General features: G+C 40.2%; 2 protein-coding genes across 2 annotated transcripts in view; one reads left to right on the plus strand and one right to left on the minus strand.

The window, feature by feature from the left end:
• LOC148884493 (putative E3 ubiquitin-protein ligase HERC1) overlaps window positions 1-11,492 on the minus strand; it is a 49,676-nt gene extending 38,184 nt beyond the window's left edge. The window contains exons 1-14 of the mRNA XM_089020294.1: window positions 11,115-11,492; window positions 6,925-7,918; window positions 5,704-5,799; window positions 5,457-5,639; window positions 5,010-5,222; window positions 4,315-4,413; window positions 4,144-4,240; window positions 3,550-3,693; window positions 3,344-3,471; window positions 2,982-3,126; window positions 2,745-2,916; window positions 1,496-1,630; window positions 547-712; window positions 341-466 (exon numbers count right to left, since the gene is read on the minus strand). Coding sequence (XP_088876420.1) covers window positions 341-466; window positions 547-712; window positions 1,496-1,630; window positions 2,745-2,916; window positions 2,982-3,126; window positions 3,344-3,471; window positions 3,550-3,693; window positions 4,144-4,240; window positions 4,315-4,413; window positions 5,010-5,222; window positions 5,457-5,639; window positions 5,704-5,799; window positions 6,925-7,887 — 2,667 coding nt within the window. The 5' untranslated portion in view covers window positions 7,888-7,918; window positions 11,115-11,492. The remainder of the gene's footprint in view (window positions 1-340; window positions 467-546; window positions 713-1,495; window positions 1,631-2,744; window positions 2,917-2,981; window positions 3,127-3,343; window positions 3,472-3,549; window positions 3,694-4,143; window positions 4,241-4,314; window positions 4,414-5,009; window positions 5,223-5,456; window positions 5,640-5,703; window positions 5,800-6,924; window positions 7,919-11,114) is intronic.
• A 1,238-nt stretch (window positions 11,493-12,730) lies between these two features.
• esm1 (endothelial cell specific molecule 1) lies at window positions 12,731-15,177 on the plus strand. The gene is made up of 2 exons (XM_089020593.1): window positions 12,731-13,198; window positions 14,397-15,177. The coding sequence occupies exons 1-2, from the start codon at window positions 12,775-12,777 to the stop codon at window positions 14,618-14,620; spliced, it is 648 nt and encodes a 215-aa protein (XP_088876719.1). The 5' UTR covers window positions 12,731-12,774; the 3' UTR covers window positions 14,621-15,177.
• The last annotated feature ends 5,280 nt before the right edge of the window (window positions 15,178-20,457 follow it).

The following is a 20,457-nucleotide window of genomic DNA, read 5'->3' on the forward strand; positions in this document are numbered from 1 at the left end:
ATTTTTATGCTGCATTCATATGGATTTTAAAAAGACTATTTTGTTCCTTAAAACACACATTTGACCTTTTAAAACATATTCCAGCCTTTTTCAGCAGAAATTCACCGTTCTCCGCTAAAATGATTTTTAACCTCATATTAGAGTTCTCAAAATAAACCAAAAAATGAGTGCGTGAACGGTGTGAGAGTGAGTAATTTTAGCACAAAACCGTTGATTCAACGAAAGACTGTCATACCTAAAACATTGTGGACTTACTCCATGTTGCTTTTCACCTGTACTTAACATGTGTGTATTACCTGTTCCAACATTTTTTGTCCATATAGTGCACAATTGCACTTACTTGTCCTTTGGAGAGAACATTTAGACTCTGCGGACTCTGAGGTAGGAGGGAGAGGAGCAGCTCTGTCCGTTCCCTCAGCGGAGGCAGCAGCAGCGAGGCGCCAATGGAGAGCGTGTTCATGACCGCCTGCGCTCACAGACACAGAAACAAATGGAGAAACTGTATGCCCTACATTCATTTGATGACAACATGACAAGCGAGGTTACCTGCTGTATGGAGTCAGGCATCTTGGTGTCTATAAGTCTGAAGAGTAGGTTCCGCAGGGGCCTGCCCTGAGCCCCCAACACCATAGCACCAGTCCCCCCGGCATGAGCCAATGACAGATGGATGGAGAGAAGCTTCATGCACAGCAAAATGAACTGATGATGTTCCCTAGGGTAACATATACAGAGAGTGTTGCTTATGTGACAACATGTCACTTTTGCAAAACTAGTTAAAATTAATCACAAAAATATCCATTGTTTTCATCTTTGTGAATTAATTTAATACAAGAGTCTGTGCTGTAAAGTTTAAATGTATTTATTTCGGTATCGGTGGAAGGACATTCAAACGGTTGTTTGGGAGTTGTCCTTGTCGCATGAGAGAGACATTATTGAGTAGCAGCAAGTGTGCTATTGACTTTTGGCTCTAATGGCATCCCTGCTTTAGTCAGTTAATATAGCCTGAAACGCAAAGCTAGGTCAAGAGTGTTTTCCATAAATGAAAAAAAAAGATGCATTAAAGTTTAGAAGCCATATTATGTGTCTGTGTACATGTATATTGTACCAGTAACAAAATTGTGGATTTTTTTTTTATTGTTACTGCAGACTAGTTACCATGTTTTTTAATCCACCATTACAGTAAAAAAAAAAATACAAAATAAAAGGAACACATCCACGCTGAAAATTATTGCGAACTAAATATACAAAAAGACAAAACTCAAAAACAACGAAAAACTAACCCTGATGAAATTTCCAAAACTACTATAACCGCGAACAATGCCCCCACACTCCTACAATTCAAAACAATAGAAAAAATTTTGACCAATCAGAATCACAATCAGAATCAAAATCATCTTTATTGGCCTTGTGTGTAGAAGACACAAGGAATTTGTCTTCGGTAGAACACGCTGCACTAGTTACATCATAAGCAATGAACACATTACCATGCACATACCGTTTAGATAAGAATGGCGCCGGAGGGGCGTCATCCCCGATGCCATCGCAGTAGCTTTCAAGGAAACCACGCAGGTATGAAAAGGTACTCTCCTCCAGGTCCACACAGAAAGGCCTGTGCCATGCTACGAGTTGCCTGGCAAAAAATCACAACTTGACTTACTGACAGAAGGATGTCAGCCTCACTATGAATAAAATGGGGACCATGTGGAAAAAGTTCAGCACATCTGCACCAATTTATGAAATGTGAGAGACTTCACATGACAAGGTGAAAAAATATGCTGTGTGCACTCTTAAACGTTGTGGTGTACAGTGATAAAAACACACTTCAGACCAACTGCAGTGGGTGTAAATTCAAATAGAGACCAAAATGTAACATACCCGTTTGATTTCACCCAAAACTTATTAATATATAATAATATTTTTAGAGTACCTATTTACACTCTTTTGCTCACAGAAATGGAGCTAACAAAAATTATATAAAATCGCTTAGAGACAATAAAAAGAATATTGTCTTAATTGTATTTTCCATATATACCCCAATTAACTCATTCACTGCCATTCACGAATTGAGTCGGGAATTGAGAATATGACGTAGAGCGCCATTCACGAATTTGTTCAGGTTTTGTTTTTTTATGCTTGGGTGCCGATAAAGCGCTGACCATCGCCTCTGGTAATGTTTTTGCTTTTCCACAAGGGGCAGCATTTCCCTTTTTTCCATGTAAGCGCTTTGTTCCAGCTTCAGCTGTTGTTCAAGCGCTATATAAACCAATGTGTATCGCATTGTATTTTGAACAGCTGCCCTCATTTCAAGCTCATATAACTCCAGACCCAAATAATTTAGGAATTAACTCTATTTCTGATGAAAGAAGAGAGTCTACGGTTTCTAACGCTGCATTGAATGTTTATGTAGTCCTAAAACTCAATATTCTGTGGGTTCTGGAATTCAAGTGACAGTGACAAAAACCCTGGTACTGGAGTGGACACATTTTTGCACATTTCTGGCAGTGAAAGAGTTCAGCAAGTCTTTACCTAATTTAAAACAGATTCTTTTCTTACAGACAGTGTATTTTAGGTGTTCAATTACCTGAAATGTTTTGCCGTATACTTCCGCCTTCGTCAGAGTCTGACGAAGGCTGAAACATGTCAGGTAATTGAACACCTAAAATACACTGTCTGGAAGAAAAGAATCTGTTTTAAATTAGATATCAAGTAGACAGGATGAACTTAATACAATTATAAGTCTTTACCTGTCGGTCGGTATAGCGGTCCAAGCTAAGCTGTGGGAGGTTCCTGCTGTGATCTGCTGAACGGACACCCCTTCCAGCCCAAGCACTTTTTTGGGTTTGGTAACAGGTGTGGAGGTGTGACCTTGCCCACACTGGCCCATGGTGTTGTTGCCCCAGGCATAAACTTCATTCTCTGCATACAAAGCAACACCACATGAGAAAAGCAATAAAACAAACTCAGGTAAGTCGTTATCATACCATGCGATAGCGCCAGACAGTGGCTGTCCCCGCATGAAATGTCGATGATCTTGGTGATGCTCAGCTCCTCTATTAATCGGGGTCTTAGTGATGTCGTCTCGGATGACCCGCACCCAAGACACGAACCGCAGCCCCATGCGAACACCTTGGATGAATCACAAATATGGAGGTGGCTGTCGTCGTAATAGCAGTTAAAGCAGGGGTGCTCTATACATCGATCGCAATCTACGACCAACTACGACTGCGATTGTTGTGAAAACACATTTTGGATGCATCTTGTCCAATGATGGAGTAGTTAAAAAAAGTACTTCATGTCATCATGTCCCAGAACCTTTTTCTCACCGATTCAACCAAATTCTCACCTGTCCCGCAGAAGTGAGCGCGAGAGACGACTGACTTCCAGCGCACACTTTCCTGATGATGGACCCATGGAGGGCTTCGATGATCTTTGGCCGATATACGCGGTTAGTGTCACCGTGGCCAAGTTTACCTAAAGTTTACCAGGAGTTACGTTAGGGCACAAACGCCACAAAAATGACCCCAGATGTGGTTATGGTGAAGAGCATACCGTTGTCACCTCCTCCAAAGGACCACACATTGCGTCCGTCCTGAGCCACGGCGATGGTGTGCGAGCTGCCGCAGGCCACCTGCCCCACGCCGCTGATGTCTTTCACCAGCGTGGGCGTGTTGCGGCTCTGGCTGTCACTATGGCCTGTATGATTGATAGAGAATAAGTAGTTATCATATTTAAAAGTTTCATGCTGTTATATGCTTAGTCAACTTGTGTGACTCGAATACACAATAGAAGCAACAGACAACCTGGGGTCAATCAGGTCAACAGACACAGCAAGTTAAACTGTCAGCTTCATCTAGGACAGAATTGCACAGAATTTGGGATTTCGGAAACTCCTTATCACAGAAGTAATTTAGGACTAAAATCCTTCACAGGAAAAGCTCATTAGCCAGGTTACAAATTTATCAGTTCATGGAAAACACAATGTTTTATTGCTTCCAGCTGTTCGTGCTTCGAACTCAAGAGCAGTGGTATTCTAATCAAGATTTGTCTGACTGTCACATCTCTGACAATGATATATGCATAAAAGAGAGAAAATAATTGCGAACATGCTATGAAAGTATCAAAAAAAAATATAAAGACTCGCACCAAGTCTCCCAAAGTCTCCTTCGCCCCATGTGTAAAGCTGGCCGTCATTGGTCACGGCAGCACTGTGCCTGTAGCCCGCAGACACACACACGACAACCTGGAAGAGAGACGGGAAAATTGCATGTCAAAATATATCCCTGATCCATTTATCCACAAAGTGCATTTTCTCACTTTGCCTGACAATGGTCCCTGAATGATTTTGGGGTATTTCTGCGTAGCGCTGTTGCTGTGACCCAGTTTCCCATATTCTCCGTCACCCCAGCTGAACACCTAAAAGACATAATTTGAAAATCACATGATTGATATCATGAAACTGAGGCCGGGATGAAGCGAATTACAATTGAACCGAGAGAACATTACAAATTACCATGCAGTTATTATAAATCATCCCTTGAAGAAGTTTGTAACTCAGTGTTTGAATACCAAATCAATAATCTCCAATGAAATGCATTGAAATGTCATTAATCCGTTCCAACCCCCCAAAAACAAGATTATTTTTTCATGAAGAAAAATAGCAATGTTTTGCAAAAAATAGTATTTGTTATATGTGCTTTATAAAGTTTAATTCTTCTTTTCCTTTCGGCTTTTCCCTTCAAGGGGTCACCACAGCGAATCAGTGTCCTCCATCTTCAGAGGTTTGATTCGCATGTTTGTTTTGGCCAAGTTTTTATGTCGGATGCCCTTCCTGACACAACCCTCTGTATTTATCCGGGCTTGGGACTGGCACAAGAAGACACTGGCTTATGTTCCCTTGTGACTACGGAAAAATCAACTCTATGAACTAAAGTTTAATTACAGATATAAAATTCACCCTCTTTCATATCAACGTGAGAGAGTATTCAGAGAGTATACACATATTCTCTTACCTCCCCCTCCATAGTGATAGCCAAAGTGTGACCATCTGATCCCTTGGAGGAAGATACCTTCTTCATGTTCCTGTGAGGCTCCAGCACCAGCTTTTTGGGCATGGACTGGTTGTTGGAGTCGCCTAGGCCCAGGCGGCCGTAGCTGCCTTTACCGCACGCCTTTACGGCGCCATCTGCCGACACGGAAAAGGTACAGTACTGGCCGGCCTCGATCTGGAAGGAGAAATGTGAAAAAAAATGTGGTGGCTCAGGAAGAAGCCATAAAAAGGTTGCAATCAGGGCAAAACATCAGATCTTGGGTCTTCTTTTGATATTTAGGTCTCCTCGCATCGAGGCCAGTGGTGGGCCAACACACCACATGGAACCTTAGATTGCTTGATACAACATATTTTTGAAACGTCATGATAGGACATGTTTTTTTTTTCTAAATTATGCTCAAAGACACACCATTTGAGCATCACCGAAGCCCTGTGTGGGTTTGGGGAGTAAAATCTTCTCCAGCGTTCCTTCTGCCAGCTGATGACTGCTGTTGCTGCCCCATACATACACCACGACGGCTTCACTTCTCGAGCCAGGGGAGTCTGCGTCGGCGCTGCAGGAGCACAGGCAGAATGATGCCAGGTTACAGATCTGCAAAAGACAGGTAAAGAGTGAGCTCTTGAAAAGGTTGAGATCAAACAACTGAATCTTATACCTCCTCGAAAAGACAGAGGGCGGCCTGAGAAAGACAGCAAAGTCCATGCGTGTCCTTTTGGAGCACTGGAAGATTGACGGTGTCTCCACGGAAACCCTGGAGGATAAAATACTGATGTTGATGGGGTCCTTGTTCATTACAGTTATGTCAGTATTGTTAAAAATGCTTGACTAAAATGTTAGACTTAATCTAATTCTGACAAATATTTCTATCGGTATTTGTGGACAAAAAAAAAAGAAACACACAAATAATATATATTTTTTAAATTGTTAAAGACAATTTTCACAATTTAATTTTAATATGGTTTATATAACTCACTGATGTCAAAGTCAAATCTGGCCCACCACATCATTTTATTCGGCCCGCAAAAGCAAATCCAGCATGTCAAGTTTTCTGATGCTTGCTTAAGTCCAAACCAAATTTTTAAATGGTGGAATTTAAGCCACAATAACAGTTATTTTTTTACGGCAAATTTGAAAAGTAGTTATTCATTAATTTGTTGTGTGTTCATATGAAATATGTGGTGGAGACAAAGCATTCTAATAGCTTCCCCAAATTCATTTCGGGCACAGAGAGGAAACCAAAACTACAATGTGGCCCACGGCAAAAAATGTATATAAATGGTTTGATATAATATGACAATTTGTACTTAACTCCTTCACTGCAATTGACAAATTTATTTTGTATATTTTATATATTTTCAATTCGGGAATTGAAAATATAAACATCGAGCGCCATTCCCTAATTAGTTTAGTTTTTTTTTTTTTTTCTTTCTTGCGCTGGCCAGACTTCTGACAATGTTTTTCCCTTCCACAAGGCAGCAGCATTTCCTTTTTTTCATGTTAGCATGTTGTTTCAGCATCAGCTGTTGTTAAAGTGCTATATAAATCAATATGTATGTATTGCATTGTATTTTGGACAGCCACCCTCATTTCAAGATCACATAACTGCAGAGGCATATAATTTAGGAATTAACTCTTTTATTTCTGATGAAAGAAGTGAGTTTAAGGTTTCTTATTTAATGTTTATGTAGTCCTAAAACTCAATATTTTGTGGGTACTGGAATTTGAGTGACAATGACAAAAACCCTGGCACTGCAGTGGACACATTTTTACACGTGTCTAGCAGTCAGTGAGTTAAAACTAGCCTAACATTCACTTTTTAAATGTAATTAATAAAAATGAATTACAAGCGAAAAGCAAACATTGAACAGTCCCCTACCGAAAATTGTCTCATCTGAAGGAGAGTTTGATGGATGAAATCGAATCCCACACCCCCTGCTTGCAGTGTGGAGGAGAAAGACGGCGCAGAGGTGCACGAGGACACGGAGGCCGACAAAGCCACCTCCACCCACTCCAGCAGAAACTTGAGCGAACCTCTCTGCATGGCCAGGCCGAGCAGCAACTCTAACGCCAGCCTGCGACCAGTCACATCGGCGCCGCCGTTTCCGCTACTTGCCGACGTCTTCTTCAAGAAGTCGGCCACTTGCGTCAGGCAGTCCAACCCGACTGATGGGATCTTGCTCTCATTGGCTAGAGAAAGCGGCGGCAGTGACGCCAACACGGAGGACGCTGTGGCCAGCACGTCGTTGCACAGCATCGACTCAGGATGCACGGAGGCTGCGAGCTTCCAGTTCTGTTGCAGCAGTGAGAAGAGCAGGCTCAAACCGGTCCTGACACCCATCTCGATCAGAACATCCGTGCCCGATTTGACCTTGGGCAACCCTCCTGGCAGGCACGGCTCAGAGGCCAGCTCAAGATGTCCGCTCTCTGCACCGCCCTCTATGGCTCGAGAGGAAAGATGGGCACGGAAATTGTCATGGTACTTGGTGTGAATAGCGTAGAAGATCCTCTGCAGGACCACCAGCCTGTGGTGGAGACCCTGCGTGTAGCGGGTCTGTGTCAGCATGCGGCGAGCCAGCCATCGTTGACTCTGGAGCAGCGATAAAAGATACTCCTCTTTTTCCGCGGCGGCGCATGACTCGCACTCAAAGTCGGGCAGCCGAGGACCAACGAGTTCCTGGACGGGTTGGGCCAGACTCAAGACCTCCTTGTTGCCGAGAAGCCTTTTGTAGAAGGTGGCTGCCCCGTGCCTGGTAGCCGTTTGCAGGCTGTCCTCCGCCGCCCAGGAACTGTTGAGGTGTTCCTGCCACTTGAGCAACACGTGGGTCTGACTGGGCATCATGTCTGAGCATTATCTTCACCCTGATGAGCACCTGGATGACGGGGGGAAAAAATGTGAACGTGAACAGTGAAGGGATGTACAGCCTGCAGCTGGAAACTCGAAACTAAAAGGTTAAAGGTTGAGGACTTTTGCATTGCAAAAGTATCTTAAAAGTAACTTCCACTGCATTTTACCTACTTTTCTAAAATCTATGATGGACAGCCCCTCCCACCCCCTTCTGCCTACCCTGACAGCACTGGATAGCTCCTTCAGCCAGAGACTGTTACACCCACGCTGCAAGAAGGAGAGGTACCGCCGCTCGTTCCTACCGACTGCTGTCAGGCTTCGCAATTCTCCATAATCACATGTGAAAAAAGAAAAAGAAAAGAAAAAAAATAAAAACTGGACACCTGTACTGTAAATATGGGTAGATGCAATACAGCTACATATATCAATATGCCTTTCTTGATACTTGCACTATGTAGTTTTTTTATGAAACGGTTTTGCACATTTACAGTATACAGTTGACATTTTTATTTTACTATGCAAAGAATATCTTGTTTTTCTATCCTTTCACCCCACCCCATCCCCTTTCAAATTGCTGTTGTGGACTGCAAATGTCTCCATTGTGGGACGAATAAAGGTTTTTTGATTCTGATTTTCCCGTTTTGGTTTTGGTTTTTCTAGCGTTGGTCAGACCTCTGGCAATGTTTTTCCCTCCCAAGAGGGAATTTCAAGCTCAGATAACTCCAGACATCTATAATTTAGGAATTAACTATTTTTTCTGATGATAGAAGAGAATCCAAGTTCATTGAATGTTTAGTCATCCATACATGTAAAGTTTCAGAAATCGGGAGATTTTCATATTCGCAACTCTGCAGTGCATGTTAAAATAATATGAGCGTTAGAAAAGTACATAAAACACAAAAATGCTTTCATTGTTTATTTATACATTCAATTAGTATAAAAATGTATTTGTTTCTTTACATTTTATTTTGTTTCACCTTACAAATGAACTGTCTGTATTGTGTCAATAGTTGCTTTATTAAGTGAGTATTGTGGTCAAAATCAGGAGTCTTGGCGTGTATGGTAGTCCTAAAACTCAATATTCTGTGGGTCCTTGAATTTGAGTGAAAATGACAAAAACCCTGGCACTGGAGTGGACACCTTTTTGCACGTCTAGCAGTGAATGAGTTAAAAAAAAAAAAACGTGATCAGGCATGTGTGAACCAACCAGGGAAGTAGTCTGTTGTAATGAGCCAGGATCAAAAAAAGAAATTTCAGGTCATGGCCTTTACGGATTCAAAACTTCATCTGGTTCTCAAACGTGACACGGCCAGAGAAGACCGAGACATGTTTGCATGCTTTTTTCTTTTTTTTTACTGCAGCGCTAGGGCGATATGGTTTCCAGTCTGGACAAAAATAACTAACAGTGATATGGTCCAGTTAACTAGCAGCTACAACTAGCATAAAAAAACTGGCTACAAACCATCTGGACTTGAAATGGAACAAATATACAGTAATGAAGTGACTACTTGAACTTATTCACTTCCATTCCCGAATTTATTCAGTAATTGATAAGCATGATGTGGAGAGCCATTCCCGAGTTTGTTTGGGTTTAGTTTTTTTTGTTGTTGTTTGGGTGGCGATGTAGCGCTGTTTTTTCCCTACCACAAAGGGGCAGCATTTCCCTATTTTTCCATGTTAGCGCTTTGTTCCAGCCTCAGTTGTTGTTAAAGCGATATATAAACCAATATGTATGTACTGATTGTATTTTACACAGCCGCCCGCATTTCTAGCTCGTATAACTCCAGACCCATATAATTTAGGAATTAACCATTTTATGATGAAAGAAGAGAGTTTAAGGTTTCTTACGCTGCATTTAATGTTTATGTAGTTCTAAAACTCAATATTATGTGAGTCCTGGAATTCAAGTGAAAATGACAAAAACCCTGGCACTGGAGTGGACACATTTTTGTACATCCTCTGGCAGTGAATGAGTTAATTGGGTCGTCAGACTTTCCCTTTCAGTTTTTCCTCCTGTAAATGGACAAATGCTAAATATTTGTTGTCATATTGTCAATTGAGCAATAAAATAAAATGCTTTGTTTTTGAATGGCAACACTTTGAACTTCAAGTTCATTCAACAGCACAATCGGCTAGTCAAATGTAGCGCTGATTGATACGATTGATCGTGCCCAGCAAACCATGACGAAAGAGCAAACAATTTCATGAAACCGTGTTTTTGTTAATGTTCATGATTTGTAATGGTGGGTGGGGCTTCATTCACAACAAAATAATACTGCTCAAGGGCCTCATTTTGGCCAGTAAAATTCAGAAATCATTTTGTAGAGAACTCGTCCTCATAAGAACTGTGGCTGAACTGCAGCCTAGCTCAGCTGACTGTGAGTGAAAGGTGTGGTAGGCCCTGAATTTGTTCTAAAACAATCACATTCTGCAAAGAGACAAACAACCAACTAGTACATCTTTTTCTGAAATGTGGGAGGGAGTCAAGATTATGCAAATCTCATCCATGCATTGAGAAAAGAAGGAAATTTTGATTTGAACCATGAACCTCAGATCTGTAGTGCGGATGCGGTAACCCGTGGGTGGCCAAACTTTTTTTTTCTAGAGTAGATCCTCCTTTGTACCGAACAAAAGCAGTTTTTCACATTCAGAACCAAAACAAGAGTAATCTGCAACTTGACCATGACACTGAGTGGGGAGCGGAGCAAACAATCACGATGCAGGCTATTTGCTACTGTAACTGGAAAATGAGAATAATTTTTTTCTTCTTCTCGTCTTGTGTCTTGCTATAGGGTCACCGTACACAACACCGGCAGACAGTACGGGTTCACCAATTGTGCTTTCTGTTGACGATGACAATAACATTGAATACCATTTTATCACAAGTTGCAAGTTATAAATGGTATTGTGTGTTTGATGGAATGAAGTATAGCCTAGTCAAGTTGTTGAATAATGCCCTTATTTGGGACGTGAACCATGAGGAAGGTTGACACTGGTTGGGTGGAAGGAGAAGGATGGAAGCTGGCTGTGTTGCCAAGACAACGCCAGTAAAAAAAGAAGCAGCATGGGCCATTGACTGATTTTATGCAGCATCATGCAAAGAGTGAATGAACATCCATGATGATTACATTAGCTGACTCGATGGTTCAGTATATTAGCAAGACAAGACCTTCCGGAGGATATAGGCACACACACACACCGGTGACATTGTAGCGACTCACCTCGGCAACACAATGGATATGGAATAGCCTTAATTCAAGCTCCTCCGGTTGCACCAAGGGAGCAAACGCGGGGCAGGGCTGGCTACACTGCGGCTGTCAAGGCGAGCCAACAAGACACTCCCCGTACCACTCGGCTTGGTGGTTGGATGACAGCTGGAGGCACAACAAGCCCCGCTGCTCAGTGACGTCCAGGCGGGCGTGTGACGATGGCGAACAACAAGCGCTGACATGTATGTCAGCTTGCATATATTTCGATTTACGAGTTTGCTCGATGAGAAGCGGTACCTGTCCCGTAATGGGACAATGCCTCGTCCACTTCGTCCCCTCCTGCCCCTCTTTTCCACCTCCCCCAGCTTCTCCTTTTCTTCTTCTGAGGTTGTGTCAGCTGAAGGGGGCCGGCATCGAATGGCTACCATACCGCCATCTTGTGTCGAACTACGCCATCATCATTTCCCAGCACCACCAAATGACAATGTCACACAAATGTCCACATTAAACGTGATTTAAAAAATATTTTTTTTATTCATCATCAAGACCGATGCCAATGAAGAGTTTCAATAACGGAAGAAATGGTTAGTGTTGTAGATACAGTTTCAAAAAACTTTATTCGTTCAATGAACAAACAATTTAACAATACCACATTTTCATTTTCAAATGCAATAATATATGAAGTCATTAAACATTCCCAAGGTCCCACAAAAAAGATAAACGTAAAAAAATTGCCGAATAAAACAAGTAAATCTGCAAATGCATTAAGGAGTTTATCTCCTGTACAAGAGCACAAATGTGGGAGAATATCTAGGATTTTTCTATGAATAAACGACAAGACATAATGAATGACAAAATTAATTCGTGTTTAAATTTGTTATCATGTATTTTCCTATATTTGTAAATACCAGCCTTCTCATAGAATTAAGGATTTTAGTATGACATTTTAAAGACATTAAAAAGCAGCAAAAATGACCTTTTGTAGGTGTGGAATAAATCAAGAAGAGACACCACTAGATGGTGACCTTTCTGTTAAGCATCATTTCCCCCCAAAATAACTATAAACGTTAAACAAAATACTCTACATGTTATTTGTTATTTAGGCAGCTCCTATATTTTTTTTTTCTACTTCTTTCTTCCCTTTCCTCTTCCTTTCATAACTGTGCTGCTGTGAAATATACATTTCTCCACTGCAAGACGAAAAAAGGTATATTCAATCTAGTAATCCTATCGTATCATATCGTTTGATTTCAGTTTGTCAAATAAATTAATATAAAAAATGCTCAAAGCAACCCTTACATACTTCCATTTTCGACATCAAATGAAAATGTTTGGTCACACTTTTTTGGGTCTATGTTGGAAATACTTTTTCACGTTTTGATGTCTTGTTTTGGTAACACTTTTTTTTACCCTTTTGCTTCTGGGAAACAGCACCCTCTGGTTTAAAAAGCAACCTGTAGCACGAAGGGCCGATGACGGCGAGGTTCATTGGGCTCTTACAAAAACAAGATAATTTGTGGCATGGGGTCACGTGGATTTCAGTTCCTGGATGGTGCTAATCCCGTTCATGCACTTCCACGCCGGATCTCTAAAAAAAGCAGCGGAATGAGGAAATTGACGAGAGCAAAGTGCAAAACAAACTTGTTGGATGCTGTGAAAAGCTCTCCGTCGGATGCTCGCCTCCTCACTCACCCTTCGCAGAGGCTCTCCTTCACCACGTCTCATTATCAGCATCCTCACGGCCATCTCTTCATCACTCTCCTCTTCCTCTTCGCCAGCCATGTCTCTGCTGCTGATCACGGTGCTGTCCACGTTGCTTGCCCACAGCGCCCACGCAGCCCAGGCGTGGAGCTCCGGCGTCAAATACGCCGTCAACTGCCCGGACAGGTGCGATGTGGGGCGCTGCGGCTCCACGCTCGGCTGTACACGCACCGTGATGGACGACTGCGGTTGCTGCCGGGTGTGTGCGGCCGGCCGAGGGGAGCATTGTTACCGCACCGTGTCTGGTATGCACGGCGTCAAGTGCGGACCTGGCCTATTCTGTGAGTTCTACAAGGACGAGGATGACTACGGGGATGAATACGGCGTTTGCAAAGGTACCGTTTCACTTGACGCGTTGCACCAAAATACTGCTGGAGCCCCTTTCTGTTGCCCCAATTGAGTTGCTTGATCTGAAGTTAAACATACACGTCCTTTTCTTCTAACTTTATGTAAATGTAAAATACTTAAATTTATGACTATTGTAACCTGCTTCCAAATTTTAGACTGGCTTTTTATACGTATTTGAATCTAAATTTATTCATCTCTTTTTTTAATTTAAAAAGAAATTCCAAAATACATTTCAAGAAAGAATGTAAAAAAAATCTACCAGAAAATGTGTCAAATTCAAATATTCAATAGTGTTCACATCCCAGATTGTCTAAAACTGTAAAACATTTTCATCTGGATATATTGAATTAAACAAATATAATCAATGGGTCTGATTTGATATACATATTATATGCATTAAGATTGATAATTTCTGATATTTAAATAATTTTTAATCATCCAGCGCATCCATTATCTGTACCATTAATCAAAATATTTTACTATTATTTTAGGGAAATGCCACTATAATGCATCCCTCAAATTATTCTAAAATATTGGGAACTACTATTATTTTACAAACCAAAACAAATATAATATTTTAAAATTATATACAAATTTAGAATATTTAATTGTAAAATATTTCTTTTGACAAGCTATTGCATCATTTTATCAAAATATTTTTCAAATGCTTGTCATATTTTTAATCAGAATATTGTATTTAAATATTATTTTGAAAATAACAAAAGTATTACAAACTCTTTTTACGAGTCCAGTGGAAAATAAGTAACAAGTTTAATAATAATATTAATAAATATTAATAATAATAGTATTAATATTAGTCATTAATTATTATAAGTAATTATTATCTAATATTAGTATTTAATATTAATTAATATTAAATAATATTAATAAAGGCACATCCATCCAAATCCAATAATAATAATAATAATAATAATAATAATAATAATAATAATAATATTGTATTTTATTTTGTAATTAAAGTAAAATAATCTGAAAAGTAAATGTATTCCTGCAGTGGTGTACAATTCTGCGAGCCAGAATTTTTGACCAAACTCACTACAGTGCAAACTGATAAAGTACGGTAGTTCAGGTGCTTCGAGATGGATTATTTGTGATTAAAAACGAAAAATCACTGAACAAATAAATGAATGAACTTGCATTTTATGTGTTTGGTCTCCCCCCCAGACTGCCACTTTGGCACCTATGGCATGGAGTGCCGTAAAACATGCAGCTGCAAAGGTGGCCTGTGTGACAGAGAGACAGGTGCTTGTCTCACCCTCCGGTTCTTCGCCAAATTGGCCAGCAACCTCAAGACGGAGCCTCAAGGTGAAGAGGAGGGTTCGGGGGAGGTTCAGGACCAACCAGGGGTCAATATATCCAACGCTTCCAAGCGGCTCAGCCCTCGCTGACCAGTGCATTTCAATCATCCATGCATTCATTCAGATGCTCACTGAGTCAATGGAAATGTAGCATTAACTTATAAAGGAACAGGCCTTATTTTATTCTTATCTTCTTGATTGTATGTGGATATTGTTTATACGGTTAATTATATCACATTTTTACTCTTGATGCTCCAAATCTATAGTGTGCCTTCAAATGAGAGAATAGAATAAATACCGTATTTTCTGCACTATAAGGCGCACCTAAAAGAAAAGATTTTTTTCCAAAGCTAACCAGGCACTTTACAATCCGGTGCGCCTTATGTATGGAAAACGTTTTCAATTATGTCATTCATTGAAGGCGCCCCTTATAATGCGGTGCACCTTATGGAAAATATTTTCAAATCACATTTGTTGGAGGTTCGCCTTATATTACATAAAATATGGTAATTTTCCATGGTATCACTGTACCACATATGGCAATCATCCCTGTTGTATTTGTACCGTGTAAAAGATATATACTGTACATGTAAAGAATGGTCTTTTAATTAAATCCAAAGTGAACATAAAGCATTTGTTTGTTAACCTGTTTCTGGGGGCATCTTCTGAAGCAGCAAAATATTTTTTGAAACTGAAATATTTCATTCAAAAAGAAAATATATTTGACTGATGTGAGCATATTTGTGAGTATAATTGCTGGTGAATGATCTCGGGTATTAATAAGGATTCAGGAAAGGTGATCTAAAAGCGGTATTTTTTGAAACTAGGATAATACCCAGTGGAAGAGTCGTTGAATAGTGTAGGAAGGTCTTATACTTGAAGGAAATTTATTTGTGACCATTGGAATTTTGAAATCGAATGGAATGGTATTGATACGGGTTCCCGCAATGGTCATTTGTTTTTAAAGCCTCACGTCAGACTCTTTAAATACGTCCACAAAAAAATGTTTGTGCCACATTCGGTGTGTTTATTTCCTGCACTTCCTGACACCTGTGAAAATGGCCTTTCTTCCTGTTGTTGTTGTGTCTGCCAGGCAGGAATTCAAGAGCAAGTGACACTTAGAAAAAGCGTGGAATTTTTGTCACACGCACCCCCCACTCCAAAAAAAGGTCCTGTCCTCTACCCGTGGGAGTCACGAAAGGACATGCGTATTTCAATTAGTTCTCCCATCAACGAAACAAATTAGGTATTTGGGCCACTATCACATTTCACAAGTCTTTAACATAAAGAGCATTAAATGAATTAACTACAAAAATGTGTTTGATTGGATGGATTAGATGTACCTTTATTCGTATCGCAGTGGAGAAATTTACATTTCACAGCAGCAAAGTTATGAAAGGAAGAGGAAACGACAGAAAGAAGTAGAAAACAAAATACAGGAGGTGCTGGACAGCCAGCCACTCTCGCGGCGCCATCTTGAAGTCAAAAGAACAAAACAAAAAACGAAATAACAAATGACAACACAAAGACACAAAGTCATTCATTCTTCAGCACTTGCTGTATCGTCTTTGTGACATGAAGCAGTTCTAGATGAGAGAGGAGAAGATCAAAGCGTCCTTTTCAGCAGTGGATCAGGGACGTCATGATGGAATGTGCACGATTACTACTATCTAAATGTTGAAAGCAAACAAAGCTGTAGCGTAAAGAGATTGCCTCACATCTGCTGACCATCGTAAATCCGCTTCAATTCCAAGCCGCGACAGTTCCACATACACATCTGCGCTCTGCGCTGACACTACTTTCTTCTTGTGTAATGTGCACGTCTACTACAAGCTACTGTAAATGTTGAAAGCAAACATGCAGCTCTAGCATCCATTGCCGAAAAGAGATTGTCTCACGTCTCCTGTCCCACATGAATCCGCTTCAATTCCAAGCCGCGAAAATTCCACATACGCATCGGCGCTCTGCACTGACACTCCATTCTTCTTATTGTGGGAGGAACTGTCCATTACTGAGTGCAGTACAAATATGAACAGTGCATTTGATGACATATCAAATAGGTCAAAAAAAAGTTCCAGTTGTTTTTATAATGCAAATTCTGGCAATAGTTTACAAAAGTCCAACTGGTGAAATTAAACAAAACTTTCTCATTCCCTTCCCATTATATGTCTGACAGTCATCAAATATGGGAATCGAGCTTCACTTTACACCTCTAAATTCACACTAAACGAGTTGCATATCGAGCAAATAATTAGGATTTTAGTTCCACATTCTGCATTTTTTTTAATTTGCAAAAATGTGGCATAAGGCAAGTATGCAAAACGCAAATGTTGGTACATCAAAATGCGAATGTTTATACACCGTAAATCTATAAATCCAACTTTTCTTTCTGATGTCGATCTATTCTTGAAAAGTCTGTCTTGAAAATGGCTTGAACAGTATAGCTGCAACCAAATCCAATCCTTCTGCTCCTTTAGCCATTGTGTGTTGACAAAATCGCTATTAAATCGACAAAACAATATCTTTGCTTATGCAGCTTGCTACAGATAAAGTGTGCTAGTTCTGGCCAGTATGCTGTTATCACTAGTGACTACTGATACTATGATTGGCTAGTGACTAGCCAATCATGTGACTAGCCAATCATAGTTTGCGAAAACTCTGATGTTTTCAGTGACTTCCAGCAGGCCTTGAGTTGCCAACTCGAAATCTGATTGGTTAGAGCAACAGTTACATCGACATTGATTTTTGTGCTCCAGCGCCTGCAGAACTGATTGTGAAGGTGTCCGGATAGATTTCTGACCCTGGTAACAAATGATGGCTGAAATGTGATTTCAATTTTTTAACTACGAAAAAACACATCTGGAAGCAGCACAACAGGGGAAAAGCAATCAAAGTAAGCTGAAAGACCATTTGAAATTATTCAATCAGAATCCATGGACAAAATATAATTCACATTAGTCCGTGATTCAGATATTTTTAGGCCAGCAGAGAAGGCCTAGCAGGCCCTGACGGCCCATCCCTGAATAAAATTTGTCATCAACCAGTGTTAATTGTAATATAGTAATAAAATCCAGGAAATTGTGTCAAATACGCTTGCAGGTACACAGAAGCAGTGGCGCAGCATTCAGAACGTTCCCCACCTTTCCCCTGAGAGGCGGTGGTCCAAAGCCCAGCATCCAAACAAACAAAAGGAACCAAACAAGGAAGGAAAATAACAGGAAAGCGTTGGTGAGAAATACCCTTTATGTGACTCCCCGAGCACGTCACACCACCGCCCATGTTGAAACAAAAGGTGTAAATAACCCTGATTTACTGCAAATACATGTCGTGCTATTTACAGTTCGGCCCCGCCTCCACGGGCTGTTTATACCACAATAGCAAACACGACCATGAGAACATGCGTTTGTTCTCATTAGTGGACCCTTTGGCCTCATCCTTTTGATTTGTCCGAGAAAGAAAATACATAAAAAACTATGTATATTGCAATATATGTCCCACTGTAAGAAGTATAAGAAAAATAAAATAATAGTGTGACAAGACGTTAACATGTGATCAGGAAATGCAGAAGAGGATGCAATGAAACCAACGTGAATGACTGAGCGAAACTAAAATGAGATAAAATGAAGATTATAAGGAGTACAAGGAGTGTCAGACATTACATACATTTTGATTAAAGAAACTCATGTGTTCAAATTAGTCAAAACAAAACAATAAAGCAGGATGAAATAAAATTAAATCTAATAAAATGAGGGAAGACAATGTTGGATGAATTGGGCTAATAATACAAAAAATTCAAGTACATAAGAACAGTATTGCTTGAAACTGTAATGAAATTAAAGAAAGCAGATTAAAATGGAATGGAGCCTCAATTATGGAACTAAAATGAAAAATACATAAAATGATACATTAACCGAAGGCAACATATTAGATAAAATACAATTTCATTTAAAGGGAAGTCAGATCAAGCAGCACTGTTTCACACGTCTGCATCACAGTGCAGAGATACCGAGTTCAATGTTGGCTCTGGCCTTCTTGTGTGATGTTTCTATGTTCTCCCTGTGGCTGTGTGGGTTTTCTCCAAGTATTCTGGTTTCCTCCAATATTCCCAAAACATTCATAACAGCTTAATGGAACACTAAATTGTCCCAGACACGCGTTGTGTCTTTGTGGAAAAGCAGACCAGTAAAAGGGATTGGCGGATGCATACAACACTGCCGTTTGGTGGACATATTGAATTATTGCACCTCTGGCGATTTTGTTTTTCGCGTTTATTTCGTATGTGAAACAAAAAAAATCTGAATAAATAATCTGAATATGTCCGCATTTCTAACCACAAACGCAATTACTCATAATTAAATTTGCTTTTAGGTCGACAGCAAGATACCGGTGAATTCTAACCCAAACGTGTCATTTTAGATGGTGCCACAAGATGGCAATGTTGCACTGAGAGAAATCTTGTGATCTCTTTTTCCACTGCAATCGCAAGAAGAAATAGAACACGGATTAAAGAACGCGTTGAATTCGACGATTCGTTTGACATTTGTGAATGTTATCGATTATTATTAAATAGAAGTGGATGAACATGTAAAGTCAAAACCCAAAAGAAGAACCATGACGGCTTCAAATTCAACGTGAGACTATTCACTTGATTGTCCCTGACTTTGAAGAGAAATTGACATTCCAAATAAATGAAACCTCTGAAACAATTTGAGAGGCGACTATTTTTTTGTGTCAAATATATAAACAGGAAGGACACCCGCGGTCATGACACTGTTCCAGTCGTCACTTGGTAGCCTAAAAACGGAACCCTGTTTTCATTCATATTGACATAGCAGGACATTTGGGAAATATAGCTTGTTTATCAAGAATGCATGAAGGTCATGATTTTCATTTGAAACTCCCCAAACGGCAAAGAGGACATATTTTGGAAATTTGTAGTTTAATGACTCGTAAACAAGCAGTTTTTGGTATTTGTAGGGGGGTGTTAACCAATGCACAATGACGGAAAATCTACTGTCTTCAACCATATTCAAGATGTAATTGACATTTCAATGTTGTGATTATAATAATTTTTTCAGGCTTGTAGAATCAGCCAAATTTGGACTACTTATCCTCGTGTTTACGTGCTTGTAGGAGGTGACAAACACTGTATGCTGCATTCCAATCCTGTCCACAGAGGCAAAACCCTGACAGAAATCACCCAGGGTCCAAACCTTGCACTTGAAAGGCCATGAGAACAGAAGAACCACAGAGACTGTATTAATTCCCACATCCGCCATCTGTGAAGATTCATCGAGTCTCATCACATGTGTTATCTTAGTGATGACCATAAGGTATGTTTTGGTCATTTTCATCACAATATATATTGCATCTTCCTTTCATAACTTTGCTGCTGCGAAATGTAAATTTCTCCACTGCAAGACTAATAAATGTAAATCTAATCTAATCTAATCCAATCCAATCTCTCTCTCTCTCTCTCTCTCTCTCTCTCTCTCTCTCTCTCTCTCTCTCTCTCTCTCTCTCTCTCTCTCCCTCTCACTCTAAATGTGCCTGGTTGCCATGGCAAATGGCCATCTATGGTGATTTTTTTTAACTGAAAGGAAACTTTCTAGACTAATGCAAAGTTGTCAGTGGTGCATGACATCACTGATCCACTGCTGAAAAGGATGCTTTGATCCTCTCCTATTTTATCTAGAACTGATTCATGTCACAAAGAGGGCACAGAAAGTGCTGAAGAATGAATGACTCTCTGTGTCTGTGATGTCATATCATTTGTGATTTCGTTTTTTTTTGTTGTTGATTTTTTTTACTACAAGATGGTGCCGTGAGAGTGACTGCCTATATTTGAAGTAATATTGAGCCACGACAAGTCTCGCAACTACTGTCAGCAGCCTCCAACTCCATTTCCCCCTAGCTCTAGAAGAAGT

Source organism: Hippocampus bargibanti, linkage group LG18 (assembly GCF_051943395.1).
Source record: "Hippocampus bargibanti isolate YZ-2025 linkage group LG18, ASM5194339v1, whole genome shotgun sequence".
Lineage (NCBI taxonomy): Eukaryota > Metazoa > Chordata > Actinopteri > Syngnathiformes > Syngnathidae > Hippocampus > Hippocampus bargibanti.